At 42.9% G+C, this 13,421-nt stretch overlaps 1 protein-coding gene across 1 annotated transcript in view; it reads left to right on the top strand.

Moving 5' to 3' along the window:
• The window catches only part of HFM1 (helicase for meiosis 1), an 88,350-nt gene that overhangs the window by 23,619 nt on the left and 51,310 nt on the right, over positions 1-13,421 (top strand). Inside the window, exons 7-12 of the mRNA XM_074962353.1 lie at positions 939-1,016; positions 1,167-1,328; positions 1,967-2,167; positions 2,257-2,345; positions 11,010-11,053; positions 11,147-11,248. Coding sequence (XP_074818454.1) covers positions 939-1,016; positions 1,167-1,328; positions 1,967-2,167; positions 2,257-2,345; positions 11,010-11,053; positions 11,147-11,248 — 676 coding nt within the window. The remainder of the gene's footprint in view (positions 1-938; positions 1,017-1,166; positions 1,329-1,966; positions 2,168-2,256; positions 2,346-11,009; positions 11,054-11,146; positions 11,249-13,421) is intronic.

Raw genomic sequence — 13,421 nt, forward strand, 5'->3', positions numbered from 1 at the left:
GCTGCAGGAAGCTCTGCAAACTCCCCATCCCGCTTTCTGCAACCATCGCTCCTCAGCTGCAGGGGGAGGAATCCCTGTTCAGGTAGCTGCTCCCTCATCCACCCAACCCCCGTGCATCCAGAACCTCTCATACCCAGACCTTCCCACCAACCTGCTCCCCCCAGCCCTGATTAGCCTCACTCCTCCTGCACCTGGACCACCTCCACACTGAGACCCATCCAGACCCCTCCCCGCTGAACCCTAGCCACCTTCATTTGGACCCCATGCAGAGTCCCATTATCATTGCACCCAAAAAACCCCAACAAGCCCCTATGCATCCAGATCCCCTCCATAACTAGATTCCCCACTGAGCTTCCCACACCCAGATTTCCCCACACAGAACCCTCTCAACCCACACCTGGATCCCCCCACACTAAGCCCCTCCACACTTGAATCCTGCCTTGGTGAGCTTGCCTGCCCACAACTGATGCACCTGGCATGGAGGGACAGGGCCCTGTGGTATTTCTGGGGAAGGCCTGGTCCTTGCACTGTGTCAAGGTTGGGTGCAGCCTCACCACTGAGTCTGTGTCTGGGTGGAGGGAGCTGCACGGTGATCTTCCACCTCTGTGCAGCCAGTGGCCTGTGCTCCCCAGTGCCATGCTGGAGTCTCCACGTTTATTTGACAAATGAAATTTGCAGAATTTTAAAATATTGTGCGCAGAATTTAAATTTTTTGGTACAGAATGCCCTCAGGAGTACTATATAAACAATAATTAGTAATAAAATAATTATGTGTCAGATGCAAAATATATAGCATTAGCTCATCAGAACTTTACTGATTTTTTTTTTATCATAAGAATTTGGTCATGTTTATGGTCTGTCTCTGCTACTACTTCCGGAATCTGTTTTTCATCATTTCTTCTGCCTCTTCCTGCCCCCCCCCCCCATCTCTTCCCCAGGAAAAATGGGATAGCATGACTAGAAAATGGAGAGACAACTCTTTAGTCCAACTGGTACGACTGTTCCTCATTGATGAGGTACTGATTTTTATAGTCTGTTTGTACCTGAGGAAAAAGAAAACTTTTAGGAAGTATAACAAAGTTATATATTTATTTTAACACATTTGTGGGTTAGAATGCAAAAAGTAAGCAATGTTATTTCACAGATGTCTTTTATTATTTTAATAGGTACATGTTGTGAAAGATGAAAGCCGTGGTGCAACACTTGAGGTTGTAGTCAGTCGGATGAAGACTATACAGTCTTCCCTTTCGCGTATCTCAGAGAATCCTGACATGCTTACTCCCATGAGATTTGTGGCTGTTTCTGCAACAATCCCAAATGCTGAGGATGTAAGGGTTACATTTTAATTACTTTTTCAAAATATTTTTAAAATACTTGTTTCTTTGACATCAGTTGTAAAAGCAGAGGTCCTTTAGACTATTCACTTCATTTGAGAATCCTGAGGAACTTCATTTGAGAAACGTAAATAAAGAAAAGTGATGTAAAGCTGTAAAATCAGCTTGACATGAATTTTAAAATAAAGTTGTCATTTCTGGGCTGTCAGCTGAAGGCTGCTGTCTTGATGAACACAGATATAACTTTTGGCCCCAACAATATGGAAATATCAACCAAAAATTGAAAAAGTACTTCAGTTTTATATTTTTAATAAAAATTTTAAGGGTGAAAACACAAGTCACAAAAGCTTAGGGACAGATTTTGATTTCAATAGTACCAGTGTAATTTGGAACAGAATTTGGTCTGCTCATTAGTGAAGAAATTATTTTCAAGTGTATTAATTAGTTTAGACGTGGCAAAAAGGATTTAACATGTAAACTCTCTTTGTCAATGTCATAGGGCATGTGGGGCAGTAAAAATAGTTGCTTCCCAGTTCTTTATTATGTATGTTCCGTAGTTTGAAGAGAGCATGTATAGTAACAGAGGCATTATTTTCAAGCATCATTTTAACTTGTTTCCTTGTTCTTTAAAGATTGCAGAATGGCTTTCAGATGGTATGAGACCTGCTGTATGTCTGAAAATAGATGAAAGTCATCGACCTGTGAAGCTTCGCAAAATAGTTCTTGGATTTCCCTGCAATAGCAACCAAACAGAATTCAAATTTGACTTAACACTTAACTACAAAATAGCTAGTGTTATACAAACATACTCTGAACAAAAACCAACCCTTGTGGTATAATATGTTTTTCTCTTAATGCTTTTGAAATTCTTGGTTTTCTTCTTAGTACAATTAATACAAAAATGGTATTTTCTTATTTATAGTTTTGTGCCACAAGAAAAGGAGTACAGCAGGCTGCTTCAGTTCTTGCAAAAGATGCTAAATTTATTATGACTATGGAACAGAAACAAAGGTATATTTATATTTCTTGTAGTTGCTAATCATAGAAATGTAGGGCTGGAAGTTCGATAGGTCATCTAGTTCAGTCCTTGCACTGTGGCAGGGCTAAGTACTATCTAGACCATCCCTGACAGGTGTTTGTCTAACCTGTTCCTAAAAACCTCCAGAAACAAAGATTCCACACCCTCCCTAGATAATATAGTTCATGCTAAACTATCCTTATAGTTTAGGAAGTTTTTCCTAAATGTCTATCCTAAATCTCCCTTGCTGCAATTTAAGCCCATTATTTATTTTCCTGTCCCCTGTGAATATAGAGAACAATATATCACTGCCTTCTTCATAGTAACCTTTTACATACATGAAGACTGTTAGGACCCTAGTCGGTCTTCTCCAGACTAAACAAACCCATTTTTTTCAGTTTGTCCTCATAGGTCATGTTTTCTAGATTTTTAATATTTTTTGTTGCTTTACTCTGGACTTTCTCCAATTTGTCCATACCTTTCCTGAAGTATGGTGCCCAGAAATGGACAGAGGACTCCAGCTGAGGCCTTATCAGAGCTGAGTAGAGTGGAAAATTACTTGTCTTGCTTACACCACTCCTGATAGTACATCTGTGACAAAGTGTTTGGCAGCAGCAGCTGTACCAGAATTCTGATTACTGGATCTCCAATTATATCACCCTGGAGTAAACTTGAGGGGCAAATATTTGCCTAATTGATAGACTAGGATGGGCTGAGGAGAGCCCCAAAGGCTAATTATCTTAGCCCAGTAGGTAGAAAAGGCACAGACATGAAATGCTCAGGGAAGAAGAAAGAGACTGATAGGCTTTTGAGAGCCAGAGCCAGAAGAGATCTCTCAAGGGGAAGATATCTTCTGTCTCCCCGAACTTGGCTGAGTGAGTTAAGGGCTGTATGCTTGTAAATGTAGAGCTGCACAAGTTTGTAAAGGTGGTGGGGAGAACACTGTAAATAAATTGCACAAGTTGTTTGAACAGAATGTCTCTGAGAAGTTTGCATCTACAGGGGAGAAAGGAGCAGGATGCTACCGTGTCACAACATCCCAGAATGATGTTTGCTTATTTTTTGCAACAGTATTACATTGCTGACTCATATTTACTTGGTGATCCATTATAGCCCCCAGACCCTTTTCTGCAGTACTCCTTCCTAGGCAGTCATTTCCCATTTTGTATTTGTGCAACTGATTATTCCTTCCTAAGTGGAGTACTTTACATTTGTCTTTATTGACTTTCATCCTATTTATTTCAGACTTTTTCTCCAGTTTGTCAAGATCATTTTGAATTCTAATCCTGTTCTCCAAAGCACTTGCAACCCCTCCCAGCTTGGTATCATCCACAGACTTTGTAAGTGGACTGTCTATGCTGTTCTCCAATCCATTTATGAAGATACTGAATAGAACGGGACTCAGGGCAGATCCCTTTAGGACATCACTCGATGTGCCCTTCCAGGCTTGACCTATGAACCATTGATAACTACTCTGAGCACAGTTTTCCAACCAGCTGTGCAGGTTGGAAGTAGTAGGTTCATCTAGGCTATAGTTTCCTAGTTTGCTTATGAGAAGATCTTGTGAGATAGAATCAAAAGCCTTACTAAAGTCAAGATATATCACTTGTACTGCTTTCCCCCCTTCCACAAGGCTTGTTTCCCTATCCGAGAAGGATATTAAGTTGGTTTGACATGTTTTTCTGACAAAGCCATGTTGACTCTTACTTACCACCTTATTCTAGGTGGTTACAAATGGATTGTTTGATTATTTGCTCCATTATGTTTCTGGGTACCAAAGTTAACATAATTCTGGTCTATAATTCCGTTTGTCCTTATTCCCCTTTTTATTGATAGGTATTATATTTGACTTTTTCCAGCACTCTGTGATCTCTCCCATCCTCCACTAGTTCTCAAAGATCGATAACGGTTCAGAGATCTAACGGTTCAGAGATCTAACTTGTCCAAGGGTTGTGTCAACAAAACTCTGTAGTGTAGACAAGTTATGCCGACGATCAAAAACTACTATAATTACATCCCTTTTGCATGTTCACACAACGCTTCTTCTGTTGGCGGAGCACGTCTATAGTTGGTGCTCTAGCATTGACAGTGAGAGCAGTATGGGTAGCTATCCCACTGTGCTACTCGCCATCTTCTGCAGCTAGAAGTTTTGGGAAGGTCAAGTGAATCACAGTCCAAGTTCCCTCTAAGCTGTGCGGCTGCACAGCAGGCAATGAAGAGCTGCGCAGGCGGGGGGAGGCGCCTCTCCCATAGCCCCAGCCCCGGAGCTGCCGCAGCCAGGGAGAGGCACCTCTTTCCCAGCCCTGGAGCTGCTGTGGCCGGGGAGAGGTGCCTCTCCCCTGACCCTGGGTTGCTGCAGCAAGAGAGGACTGGGGGGAGTCCTATCTCCCCGTTGCAGCCCAGGGGCAGCCTGCACCCCAAACCCTTCATCCCTGGCCCCACCCCAGAGCCTGCACCCCAGCCAGAGTCGGAACCCCCCCTGCACCCCAACCCTCTGCCCCAGACCTGAGCCTCTTCCCCCACCCTGAACCCCTCATCCCTGGCCGCACCCCAGAGCTCTCACCCCCCCACCCCAACCCTCTGCCCCAGCCCTGAGCCCCTTCCTATACCCCAAACCCCTCAGCTCCACCCCCACCCCACATCACCTCCATATTGGTGCACGTAACAAAATTCATTCCGCACATGGATGTAAAGCATTAGAGGGAACATTGTTCACAGTGCATTATGGGTACGAACTTAACGTCCCATGATGCAGTTTTTTCTGTCCCATCATTCCATGGGCTTCTGACTGCGTTTTGTGCCATTTTTCAGCTGCTACTGTTTACTGTGTGCATGCCATGTCTGCCTGAAAGGGTGGATCCTGCACTGCTCTCGACTTTTGTGGTCACTGTAATGAACACTTTGCGGCTAGTCATGCCATATATCATGATCTCCCAGTCTGAACAGGAATTCTAGGTGCCTGATCTTCTGTGTGCCATGGAAAGAAACAATATCAGATTACTTTTGGCATTCAAATGTAGCAATAGTAAAAATAGGAGCAGCTGCGCACGGTGGACTGTCACTTTTGGACTCGGGAAACAAGCACTGAATTGTGGGATTGCATCGTTATGCGGGTCTGGGATGACAAGCAGCCACTGTAGAACTTTCAGATACAGAAAGGCATCTTCCTGGAACTGTGCATGGAATTTGCCCCAGCACTGCGGTGCAAGGACACCCAAATGAGAGCTACCCTTTTGATGGAGAAGTGTGTGGTGATCGCTGTGTGGAAGCTGGCAACTCCAGACTGCTACTGGTCACTCACAGATCAGTTTGGAGTTGGGAAGTCAACCGCTGGGGCTGCGTTAACGCAAGTGTGCAGAGCCATTAATCCCTGCTATGAAGGACTGTGGGATTCTTGGAAACGTGCATGAAATAGTGGATGGCTTTTGCGGCACTGGGATTCCCTAACTGCAACGAGGTGATAAATGGCACAGATATCCCAATTTTGGCCCCAAACCATCTTGCAATGGAGTACATCAATAGAAATGGGTACTTCTCTATGGTATTGCAAGTGCTTGTAGATCACTGTGGTCATTTCATTGACATCAGTGCTGGGTGGTCAAGGAAGGTGCATGACGCACGCATCTTCAGGACTGTACAGCAAGCTGCAAGCAGGGACTTTCTTTCCAGACCAGAAGATTCCAACGGGGGATGTTGAAATGCCCATAGTGATCCTGGAAGACCCAACGTACCCCTTACTCCCATGTCTCATGAAGCCTTACACAGAAAATCTGAGCAGCAGCAGCAAGGAGCACTTCAACAATAGGCAGAATGACTGTTGAATGTGTGTTTGGCAGATTAAAATCTTGCTGGCACTGCCTTTATGGCCGGTTAGACCTAAATGAGGAAAATATTCCCATGGGCATAGCAGCCTGCTGTGCGCTGCATAGTATTTGTGAGGTTAATGGGGAAAAATTCCCCCCAGAATGGAGTGCAGAGGCAGATTGTTTGGTGGCTGATTTTGAGCAGCCAGGTATCAGGGCTATAAGCGGGACACAATGGTGGGGGTGGGTGGGTATTCGAATCAGGGAGGCTTTCAGGCTCCATTTTGACAATGAGCACTAGTAATGTGACTTTCTATAAAGCACTCTGCCATGCTTTGTTAATTTCCCACCTTGCAAGAAAATTTTGATAATTGCTTCCTGACCATGATTTGTAGTCTGCAAATGTTACAGTTGCCACCGTGTATTAATTCTAGCAGCAACCATTGTGTGTAGGAGACAAATAAAGATTGATTATCTTTAAGAGGGTATGTTTTTATTAAATATCAATTAATACACACAAAACATTTGGTTGAAAGGGAGATAACAGTGAAAGGCAGTCTCATAGCTGTTTGTAACTCCAGCTATCATTTTGGAAGCCATCTGAAGGGATGGAGTGAATGGGGTACTGCAACAGGCTGGGAAGATGCAAGGAATGTGCGGGAGAAGTTTGGGGTGGGCATGGAAAGCAGTTCTGTATGGGCTGCAGGGAGGGACGAGCAAACGTGTATTAGGCCTGTAGTACAAATAGGGACTCCAACATCTCTGTATGCACCTCCATCACTTCTGTCAACTGCTCCTGACCCATTAAAATTTACTCCTGACTCTCCTCCTCCTGTCTCTCTATTTTATAATTTTCATTTACTGGCTCTTTCCATGCCCTGTGTTCTGTTTTTCTGCATCTGAGGATTGGAGCATCTCTTGAAATAAAGCAGGAATATTTTGTCAGCAGAGGAAGCATTGTAATGCGTATAGTTTTGTCAATGAAAGCTGGCTTTTGTCAACCAAACTCTGTTGTGTAGACAAGGCCTTTGTAATTCTTAACTTGTTCTTTCCCTATTTTAGCCTCAGATCCTACCCCATTTACACTGATGTGCACTATGTTAGGTGGTGTTGTCTGCTAAACTTTTTGGTGAAAACTAAAACAAAAAAGACATTTAACACTTAGACCATTGCTGCATTTTTTGTTATTGTCTTTTCCTCCTTGTTGAGTAATGGGCCTAACCTGTCCTTGATCTTTCTTTTGCTTCTAATGTATTTGTAAAATGTTTTCTTGTTACTCTTTATGTCCCTAGCTAGTTTAATCTCTTGTTGTGCCTTGGCCTTTCTAATTTTGTTTCTACATGCTTGTGTGTTGTTTTTTTTATATTCATCCTTTGTAATTTGACCTAATTCCACTTTTTGAATTTCAGATCATTGAAGATCTCATGGTTAAGCCACAGTTGCATCTTATCATATGTTTCTTATGCATTGGGATAGTTTGCTCTTGTGCTGTTATTAGTTCCTCTTAAAAAAAACTGCCAACTCTCCTGAACTTTTTTCCCCCTTGGACTTGCTTCTCACGGGATCTTACCTACCAATTCTCCGAGTTTGCTAAAATCTGCCTTTTTGAAGTCCATTATCTTTATTCTTCTGTTTTCCCTCCTACCATTTCTTAGAATCATGAACTCTCTGTCTTTTCTTGATCACTTTATCCCAAGCTGCCTTCTACCTTCAAATTCTAAACCAGTTCCTCTCTGTTTGTCAGAATCAAATCTAGAATAGCCTCGCCCCAGTCACTTTCTCCACCTTCTGTAATAAAAAGTTGTCTCCAGTGCATTCCAAAACTTGTTGAATAATCTGTGTCCTGCTGCATTATTTTCCCAACAGATGCCTGGGTAGATGAAGTCTCCCATCACCACCAAGTGCTGTGCTTTGGATAATTTTATTCGTTTTTAAAAAAGCCTCATCCACCTTTTCTTCCTGGTTAGGAATTCTATTGTAGATCCCTACTATGACATCACCCTTGTTTTTTACCCCTTTTATCCTTACCCAGAGACTTTCAGCAGGTCTGCGTCCCACTTCTACCTCAGCCTCAGTGCAAGTGTGTACATTTTTTATATACAACAGCTCCTCCCTTTTTTTCCCTGCCTGTCCTTCCTGAACACATTGAAACCTTGTTTTCCAGTATTCCAGTCATGTGAATTATCCCACCAAGTCTTTATGATGCCAGTTATGTCAGAATTGTGATTATTCACTATTATTTCTAGGTTTTCCTGTTTATTTCCCATACTTATGTTAGTATTCAGACATCTAGAAGGGAAATCTATTTCCTCTTGTCTGTCCTTTGTCCCTGCTATAATAAAAGCATACATGTATTCTAGTCATTCTGTGGGCCATGTGAAGAGGGTTGGTTCAATACAGTTTCTAGTAGAGAGGTATCTATATCTCAAAATCATTATTGCAGTTGGCCCCCTTGCTGGGAAATTTCACTAGTGGCCAGGGACTGAATGGACCATGCAGACTGGATTGTGGAATTTCTCGCCACTAGAATGATCTCTCCAGAATAGTGCTGAGATACATTTATAGGACTGTGTAATCCAACTTGCATTTCTGTTAGCTGAGCTATACTTATTTCCTCTAAGTAAAGGAATCTCCTCTTGAAGGATGTCTTTTGGGTACTTTTCATGAACATTAAATGCATTTAATATTTTAAATTACCTGTTTTTTGAAGAATAAAAACATTAATTTCCAGTGAGCATTCAAAGACTTACACATATGAATAGTCCCGTTGGATATGGTTTTGTTGAACTTATCACAGATACACGTACTTAATTTAAGATACTGTAAGTCTTTGTGGGATCAAGTCCTTAGTAAACACAGTCTTAACATCTGTTAGTGATTATTTATTTCACCAGGTAGTTATATCAAAGCTAAATTTTCATTTGTACAACTCCTGTTAGGAATAATAGGAGCTGTGTGTCTTGTTCAATCGCAAATGTATTCATTAGAGCCCAATTCAAGAAGGATGCTTAAGAACGAGTTTAATTCCCATTTTAAATCAATGGGATTTAAGCACATGCTTAAGTGTTTTCTGTAAAATTGATGGACATTTGCACATAGTTAAGTGCTTTCCTGAATTGAGGCCTACATGTATATTTTAAGACAGTACTTACATTAAAGTTTATTTGAAGGCTGTTTTTTTAAAACAGATTTCAAATTGATCTTGAGATAATAATTATGATACAATTCTGTGTTCAGAATTTCAGACACTATTAAGCAACTATTAGTAGCCTTCCTTTATATTAATGTCTGAGAAGTTCTTGAAACTCTGAGCCCAGTCATTATTATTATTATTATTACTATTAATCAGTCAAAACTCTTCATTGAAATCAGAGTAGTTTGAAGACGTGAATAGAAACTTTGCTTGAGAAAGTACTCCAAGATTGTGCCCATAAATGTTTCTTCCCCAAGTCCAAATTCATCAATATTCAAAGAATATTGACATGAATAACCCAACATTTATGAACAGGCTTACAATGCACTGTGTTTTTACTGTGGGAAAATAATCAAATCCAAATTCTTCAATAACTTATTCAGGGCCAGATGCTCCTCTTCACTTACGCTGATGTAGTGGAGAGAAACCTGCACACAGGAAGTGAGGTGCAAAAGAAGAGTCGCTCTTTAGCATTCTCTTTCTTTCCCCAAACCTATGGAAGCCATATTAGAGAACTACTGTGATGTTGGGACTTATAGTGAACTCTCATGAGGTTGGTTAGGAGGCGGTCTGATCTGGTGGAGCTGATGGGTAACTACTCGTGGCATGCTCTCCTCCCAGATTGATGGAAACATTCCTTACAAATCTGTAGTTGCTTTAATGCGACCCATTAGAAGCCCCATAAACTCATGTTGCTGCTGAGGGTGATTGTCATACAAAAGGCAGGGATCAGTGAATGAGGGACAGTGGCTTCAAAGAACAGTGTGAAGGGGCAGTTGCTTGTGATTGGTTCCTTGGCAGATACGCAGTTTGGAGGTTACTCTCCATGCTTTCTCCATGGCTCTCTTCATAGAGTTTCTGGCACTCCCTGTCATCCTCTTGTAGATTTTACCATGGGAGGGTGCAATAATGAAATTTAGGTTTTGCCTATAAGGAGGGTTATCGTGTGGCAACCTGGGGTGTAAATGTACAGTGCACTTGCCTGCTGTGTACTAAATTGTATGTGGATCTGTTGCTGTGCACTAAAACTTCCATAGTGCTCTTAAGACTTACTGCTGTTTGAATCAGCAGTAAGTGAAAGTGCTCTACAGAACTTTCACTATGTGGTAGTAGGATCCACACAGTCAGTTAGTGCATGGAATGCTGAAGTGCTGTAGATTTACAACCCAGGTTCCTGGGTATTAATTCTCTATCTAGACATACAGACATTACTCAAACAATGGGAGATTTGCCTGAGTTTGGATTACAGGATTTAGTCCTCTGAAAACAAATAGATTTTTGTTTCAAGTATCCAAAAGGTAATTATAAGTGAGAAAATTAATTAAAAATTATGCCATATACATTGACAGTGACCTTTTAGTATTCTAAAATGTAGATATGAAATAGGAGTGTATTGAAAAACACAAGAATATGACAGAAATAAGGACAAATGAATTTAAACAGAAGGACAAATGAATTTAAACAGAAGAATAAATCTTATAAACTCTTAATGAGTGTAACTGCTGGAATCAACGTTTGTCGTTATGCAGAGTTCTTCATAGGATATCGTTGTGCTTTTTTTAAAACACGTTGGTATGTCTTCATATTGTATATAAATAAGTAAAAATGCTTTATAATTTTTGGTTTAAAAACTACTTATTGTTTTTGTCTCTTTTATGTAGATTACAAAAGTATGCAAATTCAACAAAAGATACCAAAGTGAGAGGTAAGTACAACAATGCTAATTTTTGCCAACATGAATTAATAATATTTGCTTGACGAAAGGTGGTAAAGGCAATGGATATAATATTTTTTTCAGATCTTTTAATGTGTGGTGTGGCTTATCATCATGCTGGTATGGAGATATCTGATAGAAAAATAATTGAAGGAGCTTTTACTATGGGAGACTTACCAGTACTTTGTAAGTAAACTTAAACTTTTGAAAATCAAAATGTTGTTACTATATTTTTTCTTTTTAAAATAGTGAGATTCATATTTGGAAAAAGTAAATGTTATGATTCTTTTTCTTTTCTTTTTATGTCATGAAATCCATGATGATAGAGCAGAGGGGGGCAAACTATGGCCCAAGGGCCACATCTGGCCCCACAGGACCGTCCTACCCAGCCCTTGAGCTCCCGGCTGGGGAGGCTAGCCCTTGGCCCCTCCACTGCTCTCCCCCCTCCCACGCAGCCATGCCGCCGTGCAGGGAGCTCGGCTTGCACCCGCCCACCTCCCAGGCTTTCCAATAAGCCAGTCCTGCTGCTCTGAGCGGCATGGTAAGGTGGCAGGGAGCGGGGCGGGGGTGGGGTGTTAGATAAGGGGCAGGAGGACAATGATAAGGGACAATGAGCAGGGAGGGTTGGATGGGTCAGGGGTACTGGGAGGGGGCGGTCAGGGGATGGGGAACAGGGGGGGTTGGATGGCATGGGAGTCCTGGGGGCCTGTCGGGGGCGGGGGTGTGGATAGGGGGTGGGGAAGTCAGGGAGCAGGGGGGTGGGTCCCCAGGGGGCAGTTAAGGGTGTGGGTTGCGGGAGGGGGCGGTCAGGGGACAAGGAGCAGGAGGGGTTGGATGGGTCGGGGGTTCTGAGGGGGGCAGTCAGGAGATGGGAAGTGGGAGGGGGTGGATGGGACGGGGGCCAGGCTGTTTGGGGAGGCACAGCCTTCCCTACCCAGCCCTCCATACAGTTTTGCACCCCGATGTGGCCCTTGGGCCAAAAAGTTTGCTCACCCCTGTGATAGAGAGTATGGTTCTGCAGCCTGTATACGAGTAGGTCAATTTGCTTCAATAAGTATTTAGGACATTTTAAGTGCTACTACAGTATAAATGATACTAATACTCACATGAGGCTGCATGACTGGCTCTGTAATTTAGGGTTTGATCCTGCATTCTTCTTACATTCATAACTCCCATTAACTTCAGTTTTTCTTTTCCCTTCAAAAATAAATTCTGTTCAGAATATTACTTCTTCATTGAGGAAGAGTAATACCAGTTGAAAATGGAAAGCCAACTTTTTAGTTCTAATCATGTTATCCTATTCTTCTTAAAGAAAATGGACTAAACATGTGAAAAATATTATCTAAATATGACAAATTCTTCAAGTAAATCAATACACTTGTGATTTACTCAGGGGTGAAAGTAACTTAAAGGACTTACTGGTACGCAGGGCCACCAGGCTCCTGGGCAAGGTGTGGGTTGGGGGCAGCTTTGGGCCCTGGAAGGGGTGGGGCCTCGGGCGTAAAAGGCAGGGCTCGGGCAAGATTCCCCTAGCCAGCCCTTCAGTGCTGCTTGGCCTGCGCTGTCCGGGGCTCTGGCGGTGATTTAAAGGGCCTGGGGCTCTGGCCACTGCCGTGGTAGTGGCTGGGAGCCCTTGGCCCTTTAGATTTCTGCTGGAGCCCCGGGGCTCTTTAAATCACCGGGTCCTGGAGAAGCTGCCCCTTTTCTTCCCCCTCTCCCATCAGTAGCCCTGCTGGTATGGTGCTTAAAGCGCTGCCATGGCAGCACTTTAACGTCAGCTGTGTACCGGCCCATACTGGCAGCCACTTTCTTACCGGTACGCTGTACCGGCTTACTTTCACCTCTGGATTTACTAATATGTCTTTTGTGTTTGACACTGTCACAACTGTGGATAGGTGGCCAGACCTAGTAGTCAGACCCTAAAGTCCACAGTTACAAAACAGGAGTCAAGAATCAGTTGAGTTGGGATACTGGGAGATCAGAATCAGGAGACAAACTAGAGATCAGAACACGAGTCGGGAACTAGAGTCAGGTTGGGTCAGGATACCAGATGTAAGGAACCGTGGACTAGAACCTAGGTCTGCAGACCTTGGGATAGCTGACATTCTCAGAGTACCACAGGGAAGGCTTGCAGAGCCACATCCAGGGAGCATTGTGGAGAGTAGACATTGCCGGAAGTACCTCCCAAAGGATCCAGAGTGAGAGTACCCTGCAGCCCTCTGATTGATGAAGCGCACTGTATAACCCAGGCAGGTACCCCAGGAAGTTGTCTGGGCAACCACACAGACTTCTGGCCTGCTGCAACTCCAGACTTCACCTCATCTTCTGGTCTCTGATTCTAGCCTGACCCTGACTCTTG

Source organism: Natator depressus, chromosome 8 (genome assembly GCF_965152275.1).
Source record: "Natator depressus isolate rNatDep1 chromosome 8, rNatDep2.hap1, whole genome shotgun sequence".
Lineage (NCBI taxonomy): Eukaryota > Metazoa > Chordata > Testudines > Cheloniidae > Natator > Natator depressus.